The following is a 16,269-nucleotide window of genomic DNA, read 5'->3' on the forward strand; positions in this document are numbered from 1 at the left end:
CACATGTAACCCCTGAATCTAAAAAGTTGAAAAGAGGGTAGCTACGCACAGTAGCTCACGCCTATAATCTCAACACTTCAGGAGGCTGAGGCAGGAAGTCACTTAAGCCTAGTAGTTCAAGCCCAGCCTGTGCAACATAACAAAACCACATCTACAAAAAAATTAAAAATTAGCCAAGGGTAGTGGTGCACCCTTGTAGTCCCTGCCACTCAGGAGGCAGAGGCAGTAGGCTTGCTTGAGCTCAGGTGTTGAAAGCTGCAGTGAGCCAATGGCTCCACTCAGTGTCCAGCCTCAGTGACAGAGCAAGACCTTTGTCCAAACAAACAGAGACAAGTCACAGACTGGGAGAAAATATATACCAATCACACATCTGACTTGTTTCTAGAATATATAATAAACTCTTAAAACCCAACAATAATATAATTTTTAAATGGACAAAATACTTGGATATTTCATCAAAAATTATTTACAAATAACTAATCACATAAAGATATGCTCAGCATCATTAGTCATTATGAAAGACAGGACTAGCTCGATTTCCTAGGCCAACTAAGAATTCCTAAGCCTAGCTGGGAAAAGTGACTGCAACTACCTTTAAACACGGGGCTTGTAACTCAGCTCATACCCAACCAATCAGGTAGTAAAGAGGGCTCACTAAAATACAAATTAGGCTAAAGCAGGAGGTAAAGAAATAGTCAAATCATATATTGCCTGAGAGCACGGGGGAGGGACAATGATCAGGATATAAACCCAGGCATTCAAGCAGGGAGTGGCAACCCTCTTTGGGCGCTTTCCCATTGTATGGGAGCTCTGTTTTCACTCTATTAAATCTTGCAACTGCACATTCTTCTGGTCTGTGTTTGTTATGGCTCAAGCTGAGCTTTCGCTTGCTGTCCACCACTGCTGTTTGCCACCATCACAGACCCGCCACTGACTTCCACCCCTCCAGATCAGGCAGGGTGTCTGCTGCTTTTCTGATCCAGTGAGGCGCCCACTGCCAATCCCGATTGGACTAAAGGCTCGCCATTGTTCCTGCATGGCTAAGTGCCCTGGTTAGTCCTAATTAAGCTGAACACTAGTCGCTGGGTTCCATGGTTCTCTTCCGTGACCCACGGATTCTAACAGAGCTATAATACTCACCGCATGGCCCAAGGTTTCATTCCTTGGAATCCATGAGGCCAAGAACCCCAAGTCAGAGAACAAAAGGCTTGTTGCCATCTTGGGAGCGGCCGGCCACCATCTTGGGAGCTCTAAGAACAAAGAGCTGCCCGTAATAATTAGAGACATAGAAAATGAACAACACAATGCGATATCAGCACACCCCTATTTGACCAAAATCGGTAAAACTGACAATACCTGGTGAGGATGCAGAGCAACTAGAACTCATACATTGCTGTTGAGAATGTGAAATGGCACAGACCCTTTGCAAATTAGTTTGTCAATTTCTTGCAAAGTTAAACATGCACTGACTAAATGGCCCAGCAGTCTCACTCCTAGGTATTTACTCAGGTGAAATGAAAATTTGTATTCACCCAAAAAGACATTTGTTGAATAAATTAATGAATGAATAATAAACTAGTGGAGCTTTCATAATGTAAAATGACTAGATAATATCTAAAATTGCTGAAACAAAAAAAAAAAATAAACCTATTTTTGGAAAAAGGAAGTAATTACCACAAGGAATAGTTAGAAGAGCTAAGAGACTGACTCTTTAAGTACAGGACAGATCGTCGGGAATGGTTAAAAGGACCTGCTGCTTTTCATTGACCTTCCAGTACTACTGATTTTTTTTAAGCTATGTGAATATATTACTTTCATAAAAATTTAAAAAGAAAAAGAGGAGTCAGAGAAAGAAAAATGAAATTGTCAGAAAAATTTAGAAGTTTTATCAAGTGAAATGTAGAAAAGATAAATTGTGCTTACTTTTTTTTTGTTCATTCCAAATATTTATGGATTACACTAGCTGAAATGAATTAAGAGACTCAGTAGAAAACATTGCCAAGAATAAAAAACAATTTGAGTAAACAATGAAAAGTTTACAGGTTACTCTGTCACAAAATACTTTGTTAATTCACTACCCGGTAGCAACACACATTACCAAAGCTGGCTTCTGGAATGCTTTCTACCTATAGCCATTTTTGAACAATAGGTGATTGAGCTTTTAACAACACTGTTAGAATATAATGTAGCGAGTTTTACCAGAGATGTTTAAGACTACCTGGCACAAGTCAATTTCATTGTATACATGTATATACACGAGGGAGGGCGATCATAGTCTAGAAAAAAAACAGGTCTTCAGAAGTCTAGAACTTTAGTAACCTTAAATCCAAATTATTCCCTGGGTCCATCCATAATGGGAAGAAAGAAATCTACACTTGAATTTCCTCCGTCTTTAACATCTTTCTCATTTAAATGCTACTTTACTTGATTTGTGTTGTTCCCAACGTGTTAGGTGCTATGCATGACGTAGAAACGTGTTTCCTTATTAGCAGGCTCCTTCAAGCACATGCTTGAGAGATTCAAATCTAATTAGAGCCTCTGAAATTATTGCGTCAGAGCCCCATCTCCTCAGAAAAAGCCCCCTTTTACACCATCAAATGAAATACCAGATTCCTTGCACTGGAATTTTTTTTTTTTTTTTTTTTTTTTTTTTTTTTTTTTTTTTTTTTTTTTGAGACGGAGGCTCGCTCTGTGCACTGGATTTTTTTAAAAGAAAATATTTGATTTTAAAATCAAAGAGTTCTTGCTTTTCCAGCGTTTCACTATTTGTCTTACTAGAGACCCGAGTCTCCTTTGCCAAAATGTATTTCAGTACACATTTTAAAAAATATGTGTATGTACTTAAATATATTTTGGCAAAATATATATATATATATTCTTTTTTTAAAAGAAGATATTTGATTTTAAAATCAAAGAGTTCTTGGTTTTCCATCGTTTCACAAATTGTCTTACTAGAGACCCGAGTCTCCTTTGTCAAAATATATTTCACTACACATTTCAAAAAATATGTGTGTGTATACTTAAATATATTTTGACAGAAGGTATGTGTGTGTGTGTGTGTATATATATATATACGCACACATATACATATATGTCTTCGACTTATTTCCACCTAGCCTGGGGCGTATTCTGGATAGTTTCAATTGACAAAACAGGCGATCTCCGGCCTAGGAGTGGAATCCATCCTCAGTCTTCGCAGGCTCCTCACAATTCTCCATTTGAAGAGATGTCCCTCTCCTTCCCTTTTCTTTTCCTTCTTTACTCAGCGTCCGCCCTCGCAGCAATCTCCGCCGACCCTTTTTGTCTACGTCCCAGCGTCGCGAACCACAGCGGCGGAGGTGGAGCGGGGAGAGGCGTTAGGCCGGACGGCTAAAACGCGCCGCAAAAGTGGGGGAGAGATTGCGCGGAGCCCACGCGAGCCCTGGGACGCTGGAGACAACGGGGCTCTTGGGAAGGCGGGGAGTCCGGGGAAGCAGGGCATATGCGCGTGGTCCGTGTCCGCAGTCTCCCCGCCTCCGCCCTCTTTCTTGGGTGGCTCTCCGCCTCGTCCACCCTCCAAGGGCCGTTGGTACATTCCTAGTGACTCCAAGCGCTTAAAAGGGGCCCGGGAGGGTGAACCCCACAGATCTGAACCTGATTTATGTGCGCGCGGCGTCTCCAACGAGCCCGGATCCACTGCGCTGCCAGCGGCGGGGGGGTGGGTCTCTTGCTGTCTTTGCGACGACATCCTTACGTTTTGGCACTCGAACGCTGGGTTTCTGCGTGTGTCTGCTTAGCGGTCTAGCGGGCTGTTAGGCTCCCTCGCCCCCAGCTCCTTGTTTCGCTCAGCTACTCTTACCGCAGCCCAGCAGTGAGACGCGCACGCAGCCGGCTCCGCACGAGATGGAGCAGACCGAGGTGCTGAAGCCACGGACCCTGGCCGATCTGATCTGCATCCTGCACCAGCTCTTCGCCGGCGATGAGGTCAATGTAGAGGAGGTGCAGGCCATCATGGAAGCCTACGAGAGCGACCCCACCGAGTGGGCTATGTACGCCAAGTTCGACCAGTACAGGTGAGCGCGCTGCAGCCTCAATGCCAGGCGGCGCCCACTCGCCCAGTCTGAGGAGGAATGGACGTGGGGCACGCAGCCCAGTGTGACTGGCTCGGGAAGCTCGGGCCGCGCTGCGCCAGCCGCTCGCCCCCTCGCTGGCGAGCCGCGGGGCTGGCACGACTCGCTTGGGGCTCCGCGGCCACAGCGCAGGCGGAAGGTGGATCATACTGGCCTTGCTGGCCTCCGGCCGGGGACTGCGGGCAGGCGCTGGGAAGGGAGGTCACAGCGCGTCTGCGAGACTTTTGTTCTCTTCTCTCCCGCAAACCCCTCTGCTTCTAAACCACCAGTCCTCCTGCCCCTGGCCTCGGGAGCAGTGCCCACACTCCCAAGCCATCGTTAGCCCCCGGCGCGAAGATGCAGAGAGACCGCACTCAGGTTCCGGCCCGCCTGGCAGCTTAAGGAACTGTCTGGCGGTACTAGCGGAGGGTGCTCCCAGGAGAGCACTACATCAGCCGTCGGGAGAAGTGGGTGATGATGAAGAAGACAAGTCACCCACGTCAGTTCTCCATCACTGCGCCTTCTGTCGCCTGCAACCGGGCACCTTATAGCAGGCATTTTTACTCATGTAAAATAGCTTTTTGTGGCCGTCAGCTGCCACTACGCAATTTCTGTTGTTCCCTTTCCCAAACCAACTTCCCCGACTGCGGGTTTATTCAAACCACTGCCAGGTTTCGCAAATTGAATATTCGACCGTCGTTTTTTTTCAGCCCCCAAACGATCTGATTTCTCTTATCCTCGGTTCTGAGCATCTACAATGTAAATTAAAGACTCCTACTTCCCAGATATATTTGAGTGAGGTGCCCTGGTAAGCTGACTTTTTTGCAGCCCCTGCTTGGCTTGGTGATTAAGTTGAATCTGTCTACCAATCCTCCGGGGCCAGAGGTAAAATTTAATCACCCCGAAGTGTGAGAGGTTCTAGTTTTTCTGAGCAGCCAGCGCATCAATCTTTATGGTTTTTTGGGTTTAGGGTTGGGAGAAAGGGGTAAGTGAAAGAAAATAAGGAAAGAAGTAAGTTTGTTTTTCTTGGGAGCAGGTTCTTTTAGTCACTGTTTAACAGGTAGGATATTTGGTAAAGTTTTGTTGGCATGGGCGGTTTCAACTCTATTTTAGGATTTGAAATAGAAAAAGTGAAGCCCACTAAGGATCCCATTTTTCATATACAAGTGACTTGAGGAAATTCCTTTGGCTCCTGTCAGCTTAGTTCCTGGTAGAGTGCTTCTGTAGCGGTGAAAGCTACCAGAGAGTCTAGCTTTTAAATTTTCTTGCATTTGCTCCAGGTAATTGAAGATTTGTTATCGGACAGGAAGTCTTCCAGTTACTTGACACATATGAAGCATGGTAGGCAATGAAGAGGTTGATTAACTTGCACGAGGTCTTCTATCGAGTAGCAGGGTTAGCATTATTGTTCCAGAGCCTACACTCTAAACCACTATTAAATCAGGACAGGTTGTAACCGTTTTTAATCTTTAATCTTTAGAACAAGTGTATTTTCAAGGACCTTGAAGTAGTCTTGATTGACAAACTCTAAACCTTTTGAAGGGCAACCAGTCGGGTTGATTGGTCTTTTCACAGATATCTGAAGTACAGCTCATTAACATAATGGATGTAGTCCTGAGCAGGCAGTTGTGGGAAGACAGGAGATGGGAGAGAATTCAATTCTACAGTATTTTTTTTGCGTTAAATAGATGCCTAGCTCTGTGAAGGATTCTGTTCTCTGACTTCGGGAGGGCCAGTGCAGAAGAATCAAGACAGAATATGCTCCAGTGTGGGCCAGGCTGTGAATTCTTTGAAAGAAGCCTTAGAGAAGCAAGAAAGATTATCCTAAGACTTGTGAGTTCCTTCTGCAGTAACTCAGTTTACTGTGAATTGAAGGTTTTGTGCACAGCTTCTTGTTAGGTCATAAAGAGCTACAAAGTAGAGAAAACTGAGGCTAAAAAGCACTTAATAGGATCGTGCTCTTCGGGCACCTGGGGGTGGGGAGGAATGGGACGGGATGGAAGGGGCATGCTAGACAAGGGTTAACTGATGACCAAGGGAACAAAAACTCCCCAAAAATGGAGTAAAGACCCCTTTTCTTTAACGTGACAGCCTAAATGAATGTCATAATTATGAAACTTTGCTAACTAGATGCTGTCAACAGTACACCTTGGACCAATAGAAACTTTGACGTTGATTGTACCTTTTTCCTGGTGCTATCATTGTGGTCGTGGTTTGCAGTTTGTTGTTGTTGGTGGTGGTGGTTGGTTGTGGTATGTGTGTCTGTGTGTATGTGTTTGCCAGTTACTGGTTTCTCCTAATTGTAAGAGGTTTAGAGGGTTCTTTACTTCACTAATGTAGTCTTCTTTGTTCTGGTACTTAGATCAACCCCCACAGAAGACTTTTCATTGTAAGGGCCTTTGAATGTGGTTTGTGTCTAGGCTTTAGTGAAACTAAGAATTCTAGAACAGCTATTTAATGAAATCTTGTTTCTCAAGTCCTGATTTAGCTACAGGCAGAAAAAGAAAAAAAATACAATAACAACATTCTTGCCTGAACCAGTAATGCACTTTGGAAATATTTTTCTATGAGAAACTTACTCCAGCAGTTTGAGGCCGTCACATTGAGAAACGTGCAATTTCAGTTTTTTTCCTGTTATTTTTCCCATGCCATTAATTAAAACTGAGCAGCTACCTCTGTAAATGCAGCAGTTCAAAATTAACTGTGAAAAAGGATTTTTCATTTATGTTGGATTTCTAATTAGAAAACTGCATGCAAAATTGCTTAGGGGAGAAATGTTAACATTTGTGAATAAATGGTACTTGGTGACACACTTACTTTTTCCAGTGCTTGTTTCAGCAACCAAATTAAAACTTCTGAATATATTGGGTTTTTTTTTTTTTTTAGGTATACCCGAAATCTTGTGGATCAAGGAAACGGAAAATTTAATCTGATGATTCTCTGTTGGGGTGAAGGACATGGCAGGTAAAATAACTATTCATTCACAGATATTTATTACAGCATGTGTTCTAGCATATGAAAAGTATAGTACCAGGCTAGCCACAGGCCTTACAAGTACTAACAAATCTCTTTTTTTGTTTTTATTTATTTATTTATTTATGTTTTTTGAGACGGCGTTTCGCTCTTGTTGCCCAGGCTGGAGTGCAATGGCACAATCTTGGCTCACTGCAACCTCATCTCCCGGGTTCAAGTGATTCTCCTGCCTCAGCCTCCTGAGTAGCTGGGATTACAGGCATGCACCACCCTGCCTGGCTAATTTTGTATTTTTAGTAGAAACGGGGTTTCACTATGCTGGTTAGGCTGGTCTCGAACTCCTGACTTCAGGTGATCCACCCACCTCGACATCCCAAAGTGCTGGGATTACAGGTATGAGCCACCACACCCAGCCCTCATTTTCTAATTACTTGTTCATAATGTTCCCTAATCCCAACAAAAATTCTCATGAGAGTTAGCACAGGGCATTCACGCATACACCACACATATTAAAAACAGCCCCCAAAATGAATAGTAAATCAAAGGAGGTAAGTAACCCCCTTAAGTTAACCATACTCTGTTTTCTATGGAGTTAAATTTTATGTGAAATTGTGTTTACACTTCACATTTGTGGTGTTTGAAGTGTGTAAACAATCGTGGGACCAAAGACCAAAGGATGGAGAAGCTAGAAAAGCATTGCAAATTCAGAAAATTGCTTTCTACTTCAAGTTAATGATTTAGTTTCTTTACTGAAAAGGCAGTTTATACTGTTTCCTTGAAACTTAGCTCCTTAATTTGTCTTTAGTTTCACGTTTGACAGTCTTATTATCATCTAAGTATTACTATCTTTCTCAGTCTTTTGAGAATGGTAAAAGCAATAATTTAGATCCATTTTTATGAAAGGAAACATGAATTTATAAGTGTTTAGAAAGTAGGTCTGTAGAGTGCATTTATTTACTCATATGGAATGAAGTGTTTCCATTCATTCTCTCAATATTTTTGAAAGCACATTATGTCCGGAGTGGGACTAGGCTCTGTGGATTTAGGAAACAAATTCTTTTTATGGTACATATATAGATTAATAAAATTCAGTATACGAAATGAATACCCAAAATGTATAAAGATACATATATTTTAATTAACCCTGTAACCATGACTGCCTCATATACTTAAATACTATTTACTCTAAGATTGCATAAATAAATCCTTTGTTTCCTCAAATCCAATTAACTTTCTCCCACCAATGTTGGAAGGTAATCACAGGTAGAGCACTCTAAATTGGCACAGTGTTAACATTTTATGTACAGTATAACTTTAGGATGGTAATACACATACAGATACCTTCTCTCCTTACAGCTCGCCAAAGGAAGGAGAAAAGAGAAAAGCCTTGGGGAAAAAAACATTAAATGTTAAGTGGATCTTCTCAATGTGGTACAATTGCTATGGATGATTGTCTTAATCCTTTCTAAAATTTCTCTAATGTACTTTCATAATCAAATTCTAGCCCAGTTTAAGTGAGTTATATGTATTTGGGGGAAGAGAAAATGTTGCTGGTTTTGTGTTTCTATTATCAAAATAGTATAACAAAGTTAATAAAACTGTTCTTTAGTAGGGGTATGCATCAAAATTGTACTTTTTATATGAATTGATATAGATGACATATTATTACTTTACCCTGAACATTGTTGAACTGTAAATTGATAACATTTTTAAAATTTAGCTGAAATGGATTTTGGCTGGGGAGATGGCTTATTGATAGTATGTAGGTGTCAGTTCTGGGAAGACTGTTAAGTGCAGGTCTGGACACTAGACCATCTACTGAGTTCAATTGTCATTTTGTGTACATGTAGCAGTATTCATGATCATACCAACTCCCACTGCTTTCTGAAGATGCTACAGGGAAATCTAAAGGAGACATTATTTGCCTGGCCTGACAAAAAATCCAATGAGATGGTCAAGAAGTCTGAAAGAGTCTTGAGGGAAAACCAGTGTGCCTACATCAATGGTAACATCTTATTCTTTTTCTAAGGGCAAGTGGGAAGAACCATGACCTTTTTTCTGAAATATTGGTTACTTATACTTTTTATGCAGTAAAACCTGGATCATGAGTCATGATTTAAAATACTTTGGAAATGACTTAAACATTAAACCTGGGTTGGAATCACTTATTGAAAACATATGCATGCAGGTTAGTATCCACTGAAAAGTCATTTACTTGCCAAGACAAGACAGTTAAAATAAAATATGAATTTACTTCAGTGGAGTCTTTCAACAAAACAGATCAAGTTGGAAACATTAGCTTTGTGTTAGAGAATAGAACAAAATGTTCTGTAACTAATTAAGAATGCTAGCTAGTCTCTGTTTTTCTAAAATACGTATAGCATACCTAAAAAGTATCCTCCAGGGAAATTTTACAAAGCACATTATTGGCTAGTGATTTATACATATCTTACCAAGATTTCATTATCTTTTCTAAATGAGATATGGGATAGCCAAATACTTTTCAAGAGAGGCAGTGATTAACTTTCATATTCCTAAAAGGAATAGTAACTTTCCAAAAAGCTCATTAAAAGGTATATGAGACAGGTAGTTTTTTATTCTCATTTACATATGAAGTTGCCAGTACATAGGAAGATAAAATAATTTGTCCAAGGTCACTCAGCTTCTAAGTGGCAACCAGAATTTGAACCTAAGCAATTTGATTCAAAAACCTATGGTCTTATTCAGCATGTACCCCACCTATATAAAGTATTATAGAGTTTTGGGGGACTTTTTTTGGCAAAGCTAGTTTTTTTTTTTTTTTCATAAATCTTACTGGCCTCGATATTTGGCCTGTATGCAAGTCACTTGCAAAGGTCAGATGGTATGGGAAGTTTTCCCTCATTCACATAACACAAGGATGTTAGTTTCCTATGTGGCAGGAAGCTCTGATTCATTTACCCAGATAATGTGAGGCTTGGTATCTATAAGGCACACCAGATTTCCAAGAACAATGTCTGTTGTCTGTATATTCACAATAAAGCCACACATCTTTCAGAATAATTACTTCCAGCTGGAGTCACAGTGCTTGTGAAAACAGGTCAGATCTTTAAGAATAAGTAAGCTTTTTCAAGGGTCTTCAATGCAAAATCCTATAGAATCCAAACAGATAAGGAAGTGATATACATCAGGGATAAAGCTGTGGTGAGGCCTGGTATGAACTGGAGTATACAAGCCTCATACTAAGGTGACAGCAGTGGCCACCCAGCTCCAGTGAAATCAGCCTGGTTTCTTTCTCCACAGAAGTTGGAAATTCTGCATTTTATATGAAATTTTGCCAATCAGTAAAGTATTGGGTGGGATATGTTAATTATTCTGTAGACTAATTACCCAAATAACTTAAAAGCCACAAATTTTCAACCTCTGATTCTTACAGATGCAGGAGTAGGGGTGGAGATGAATAGTGATCAGGGGGAAGGATGTTTCAAGTACAAGGAAGAGCACAAGTAAAGGTACAATCATTGTGAAAAATGGAAACTATTCCAGCATTGGGGGAAGTAAAGAAAGAAGAATGGGTTTGGTCAGTGGATTAGCAGGAGAGTAAAGTGAGCTCAGGGTATGGGCCTGCAAGACCAGCTAAAAGTAAGGACTTTGTTTGGTCAGCAGAGTTGTAATTGGGAATATCTTGATCGATTTGGTAGCAGCATGCAACATAGGGTGGAGGAGAAGGGAGGACTGGGGCAAGGAGACCTAGTTGCCTATTGTAATGGGCAAAAGGTCGACAGGGCCTGAGCCTAACTGTCCTTCATAAATATCCCCAAGAAAAGTCCAGTATTACTGTGACAGAGGGTACACCATGACCATAAAGGAAAAAGAAGCAAAGATCAAAATATAATAATAATGCCTGGATTATTAATAGGAGCTTCTCTAAAGGATGGGCAACTTGTTTTTGCAGGGTCTTTGCTTGCAGGATTGTCAGCATGCATTAGATAATGCATGAACCTGCAGTGGTGAACAGTTGTTCAAAACTATGCTTAAGCCAGTATATTATGAACGCAACAAGCTACAGGATCAAAGAATTTGCAGATCTGAGAATTAGGCCCTAGTTTCAGAAATAAGGAAAATGAAAGATCCTAGAAGGTGTGACTTGTTCAAAGATAGCTTCGCTAATTAGCTAGAGAAGTAGAACTTAAGTCTTCTGGTTCTATGCTTCATTCTTTATGATGCGCACTCATGGAGCTAGATCATGAAGAAAGCACAAAGTCACATGGGTTGCCTACATTAGTTACACTAAATTCATTACTTGATTAATCCTTGAAACTTTCTTGTAACTATGTAAGTTTATTAACATTTTTAATTGAGTATTTCATCTTTTTTGGGGTGTGTGTGTGTGTGTGTGTGTGTTTAAATCTTCTTGAAGCTCTCTCTCCCAGGGCCTCTTGACTGCTTCAGCACAGATTGGTTGATCTCTAGGCCCGGGGTGAGCTGTGATCCTGAGATTCCTTACAATGTAAGGCTTACATTCTCTCAAGCTTTCCCTTTGCTCTTTCCTGTGGCTGGATCCCCTCTTTCCTGATCTCATGATTTTTTTTCATTCTTGGTTGATGCCCTTGTTTTGGTGGAGCATATGCTCCAATGGCTTCACAAGAAAGGATTCTTGGAAGGTAAATTTTTAAGACCCCATGTATTTAAAAATCTCTGTATTCAACCCTTACAACTTGATTGATAATTTAGCTAGGTATGGATTATCACCTGGTAAACATCTTCCCTCATAACCATGAGGGTAATTCCTTTGTCTTTTAGTTTCTAGTGTTCTTATCAGAAGGCTAGTGCTGGCTGGGTGTGGTGACTCACACCTCTAATCCCAGCACTTTGGGAGGCTAAGATGGAAGAATTGCTTGGGCCCAGGAGTTCAAGAACAGGCTGGGCAACATGTTGAAACCCCATCTCTACCAAAAACACAAAAATTAGCAGGGCTTGGTGGCAGGCGCCTATGTCCCAGCTACTTGGGAAGCTGAGTGAGAGGATCACTTGAGACCGGGAGGTGGAGGCTGCAGTGAGCCAAGATCCCACTGCTTTACTTCATCCTGGACAGCAGAATGAGACCCTGTCTTTTTTTTTTTTTTTTTTCCCCAAAAAAAACAAAGACAAAAACAAAATAAAGAAAAACCTGGTGCCATTCTAATTATTGAATCTTTCTATGAAACCTTTTTTTTCTTTCTAGAAACTTTAGGGACCTTCTCTTTTGGTGCCTTCTCTCTATCCCCAGTATTCTGAAATTTCATAGTTATGTGTCTTGTTTGATGACTCATTCATTGTGCTGGGTACTCAGTGGGTTTTTAAATCTGGGAGTTCATGTCCTTCAACTCAGGAAAACATTCACAGGTTATTTCTTTGAATTATTTTTAAAATTCTATTTCTGAAACTCCTATTTAGATATTAAACCTCTTGAACGGTTCCTCATTTTTTTTGTCTTTCTTTTCTATTTTCTGTCTTTGTCCTTTTGTTCTTTGAGTCTTCTTCAGCATTTCCTGCCAACTCTTTTCTGGTTTCTGTTTCTTCAACCTCTTTTTGTATTATGGTCCCTTTTATGGTATTTTCTCTTATTTCTGGGAAAAAGTTAATGATAGGCTTTTGAACACTTCCCCTGAGTAGTCTCTGTTGCAGGTTGCTTTTTTGTTTGCTCTGACCTCTGTCTTTCATACTAGAGGCCTTGCTCAAATGTCTGGTGACCTTGGCGATTTGCTAATATTTAAAAACCAAGAACAAAAAAATTAATTGGTAACCCTGAACATGAGTGGAGCTTGTCAACTGGATTTCACTTTTTGATAGTCTGGCAGAGCCTTTTCCTTCAGGAACATCCAGCGACAATATCTTTAAAGCTTTTTTCTTGAGCCAGTCAGATTCTCTGAGAAGCTGCTTCCTATCTTCTGCCTGGAAAGAAAAATCTTGTCTGGCAGCATTCTTGCAGCTAGGTGATGACTAAAGCAGGGACTTTTACCATTCAGTATGGAAGCTTTTGTTTAATTCATCTGTTTTTCACCTGATTGCCATCAGTCCCAAGTTGATCTCTTACACCTAGAGACTAGATCTTAGTCTGCTGCTGAAAAGAAAGAAGAGAGAGAATTGGTAAAAGGGTTTTGAGACTCTACTTCTTAAACAGGCTTTAAACCAGTTCTTATATCTACAGCCCTATCTTTACCCTCATTTCCGGAAGTACCTGGTGCTGTCAATTCCTGTGCTATTTGGAGTTTCAAGATATAAATCAGGTTATTTCTTGACTTCCCCCATGGATGGCTAAGGATTTAGCTTTCTCTGCTCTGTAAAGCTATCCATCTTACTTTCCAAGCTTTCAAATTTTTGTTAGTGTTTTCTCTTTTCCTATTTTGTCTTTGTATATTGATGTCTTTTTTATTTTTTTACTGCCATTGGAGAGGGTTTTCAGGAAGGAGCAGAGGCTAATGCATGCATGTTACTTACTATCTTTAAGTACAAGTTCAATTCTAATATCTATTCCATTTGAATCACAATTGATTCATGATCTCAGATGACTCACAGAAATTTTACCTACAGCTGTTGTCTAGGCTTCTTTATCTATTTTTCCCTCTTGGATATTGTTTAGATTCCATTGGCTTACATCGAGTAGAGAACATCAGCCATACGGAACCTGCCGTGAGCCTCCACTTGTACAGTCCACCTTTCAATACGTGCCATGCCTTTGATCAAAGAACAGGACATAAAAACAAAGTCACCATGACATTCCATAGTAAATTTGGAATCAGAACTCCATATGTGAGTATAATTTCTTCTAGGTTTAAATGCCTTGTAGGTTGGCACTATTACACTATATGTATGCAAAGAATGAGATGAGTCTTAACTCATGGGTAAGGCCCAATATATCTTGATTGTTTTATTTAACTTTAGAGACTATCTCTTCAATTTATTTTTAGAAACTTATTATGTTAGATCCAAAGATTATTTGACAAACTTCAAATGTGTGCTTAAAATGTTTTCATTTACTTGGGAAATAAGAGTGAAAACTATTATTTGATATAACTGCCATAACTTACTATTCATAGGTCTAATTTGCTGGGCCAACAGGAATAAGTTGCATAGTCAACCTTTGTAAAGGTTATTCTGAGGATATAACTAAAGAAAATTGTCTGTTTTGTTTGCCAAGGTTGCTTAGAGTTGTTATGCCATTTATACCACAAATAAGAATAAACTATACTAACAGGTTCCTCCTTGAGAAAGAAGCATTTCCTACTAAAAATAAAAAGGCAACCAACACTAATATAGCAGGGCAGTCTTCTACCTCTGAAATAAGTTTGTTGTTTAGAGGAATAGTCTTTATTTAATTATCAGAATATCCAGAAATAGACAATGTGTGAAAATGGAGACCAAAACAATCCTTATGAGTCTTAGTGAAAGCACAGCCTCTGAGGGAAGCCAGGGCAGAATTTTCTCATTATCGCCCCACTTCATCTTTATCTTCCACATTCCAAACCCTAAGAGAGATTCTTATTGCAGGAAAAACAAGGCTCCCTTGCCCTTGCTGAGTTTTCTTTTTTTTTTTTTTTTTTTTTGAGACGGAGTCTTGCTCTGTAGCCCGGGCTGGAGTGCAGTGGCCGGATCTCAGCTCACTGCAAGCTCCGCCTCCCGGGTTCACGCCATTCTCCTGCCTCAGCCTCCGGAGTAGCTGGGACTACAGGCGCCCGCCACCTCGCCCGGCTAGTTTTTTGTATTTTTAGTAGAGACGGGGTTTCACCGTGTTAGCCAGGATGGTCTCGATCTCCTGACCTCGTGATCCGCCCGTCTCGGCCTCCCAAAGTGCTGGGATTACAGGCTTGAGCCACCGCGCCCGGCCGCCCTTGCTGAGTTTTCATACACTGCTACAAAAGCGGAACTATTTAGAACGAGCCAAAATGTCTTTTGTAAAGATTCTTACACAGCTTTCTCTTTTTCCCTTTTTTACAGGCAACTTCGGGCTCACTGGAGAACAATTAAGGAGGACCAAACCCTCTGAGGTTTTACTTTAAGCCTTGCTGTATGTTTGCCTTGGACAAAAAGGCTACCTACCATGTGCTATCCAGTAATGTACTTAAATAAGCCAATACTTAGATCTACTGTAAGGCAGATGCTAATTATAAGCATTAAGTAAGCAAGTAGTGCCCTCAGCTACTGCAGAAGAAAAGTCCCACTAAGGAAAAGAAAGTCTTGTGATTTTTAAAGGCAAGTTTTCAAGTGCTCTCCTAGTTCTATCCTCTGATTCCATTGAATCCATACTAGGAGCGTCAGTGAGGGTTTTCATAGCTTTTGGAAATACTTTGGTCTCTGAACTGTAATTAGCAAGAAGTAAAAACAGAAACCTCAAACATCAAATGCTTGCTTTGTTACCTGGAGGACTAACCGTAGATGTCTTTAGTATACTTTGTATGTTCTTAATATTGGAAGATAATTTTGTGAATCTGTAGATTTTATTTTTTCAGTCTTACCTTACAAATTTCTTTTCTATGGATAATGGAGAGGAACTTACAGCACTCTGCCATTGGGTAATGAAAGGAAGTGCAGAGGATTTAGAGAAGTACATGCTCCCCAAACCACAACAAACCAAAACATAAACTCACGTCTGTGTCCCATGGTCATAGTCAAAAGATTTTGTACGGCTAAAATTGCAAAATAATTTTAATAAAGTGGATTTGAACACAATTTGAAGTTGTCTTTCTGATTAACGTGATACAAACTTCCCATAAATCAGTTTCGTAGATTTAGATGTACAAAAGCACTGTGACAGATGCTTTTATGATGTAAGAATATGAGAGAGCCAGAAAACATTCAAAAACAACTTACCTTTTTGGACTTAATATCTTCACTAGTTGGTCAGAGACACCAACCTGAGAGCCTCTGGCTGTAGTGTGGCTCAGACATGGTCAGTGTTGCCTGAAAATTGTGTGTCTATACATGTATGTGTTTAAATATGGATTGGTTTTCAACATTTAAAAACTGGAGATTTCGTAGAAGTTGAGGGATTCTAGCTGCTCAAAATTTGAATTATCTAGAACACTTGGTCTGCACTGCATTTTTATTGGTTTTAGTTGGCTAGGCTAGGGTTTGCCTCTTAAATGGGCTGGCCCTCCAATCTGCTGCAGTCCCAAACTCACCTATTTCCATTATTTGTTACCTGCAAAGCCTGCATATGCATTCGAGTTTGCTCTTCCTGCTCTAAGCA

The 16,269-nt window shown here is 40.5% G+C and overlaps 1 protein-coding gene across 1 annotated transcript; it reads left to right on the forward strand.

Moving 5' to 3' along the window:
- The first annotated feature begins 3,553 nt into the window (after positions 1-3,553).
- Positions 3,554-15,749, forward strand: CDO1 (cysteine dioxygenase type 1). Its single transcript, XM_008014185.3, has 5 exons — positions 3,554-4,052; positions 6,975-7,052; positions 8,912-9,066; positions 13,663-13,832; positions 15,018-15,749. Exons 1-5 carry the CDS (start codon positions 3,883-3,885, stop codon positions 15,045-15,047), a joined length of 603 nt encoding a protein of 200 aa, XP_008012376.1. The 5' UTR covers positions 3,554-3,882; the 3' UTR covers positions 15,048-15,749.
- The last annotated feature ends 520 nt before the right edge of the window (positions 15,750-16,269 follow it).

This window comes from Chlorocebus sabaeus, chromosome 23, assembly GCF_047675955.1.
Source record: "Chlorocebus sabaeus isolate Y175 chromosome 23, mChlSab1.0.hap1, whole genome shotgun sequence".
Classification (NCBI taxonomy): domain Eukaryota; kingdom Metazoa; phylum Chordata; class Mammalia; order Primates; family Cercopithecidae; genus Chlorocebus; species Chlorocebus sabaeus.

Coding starts and splice junctions, on each gene's coding strand:
- CDO1 (XM_008014185.3), top strand. CDS start 3,883: ATGGAGCAGACCGAGGTGCTGAAGCCACGGACCCTGGCCGATCTGATC. Junction 9,067..13,662: donor CCAGTGTGCCTACATCAATG/GTAACATCTTAT, acceptor GATATTGTTTAG/ATTCCATTGGCTTACATCGA. Junction 13,833..15,017: donor TTGGAATCAGAACTCCATAT/GTGAGTATAATT, acceptor CCTTTTTTACAG/GCAACTTCGGGCTCACTGGA.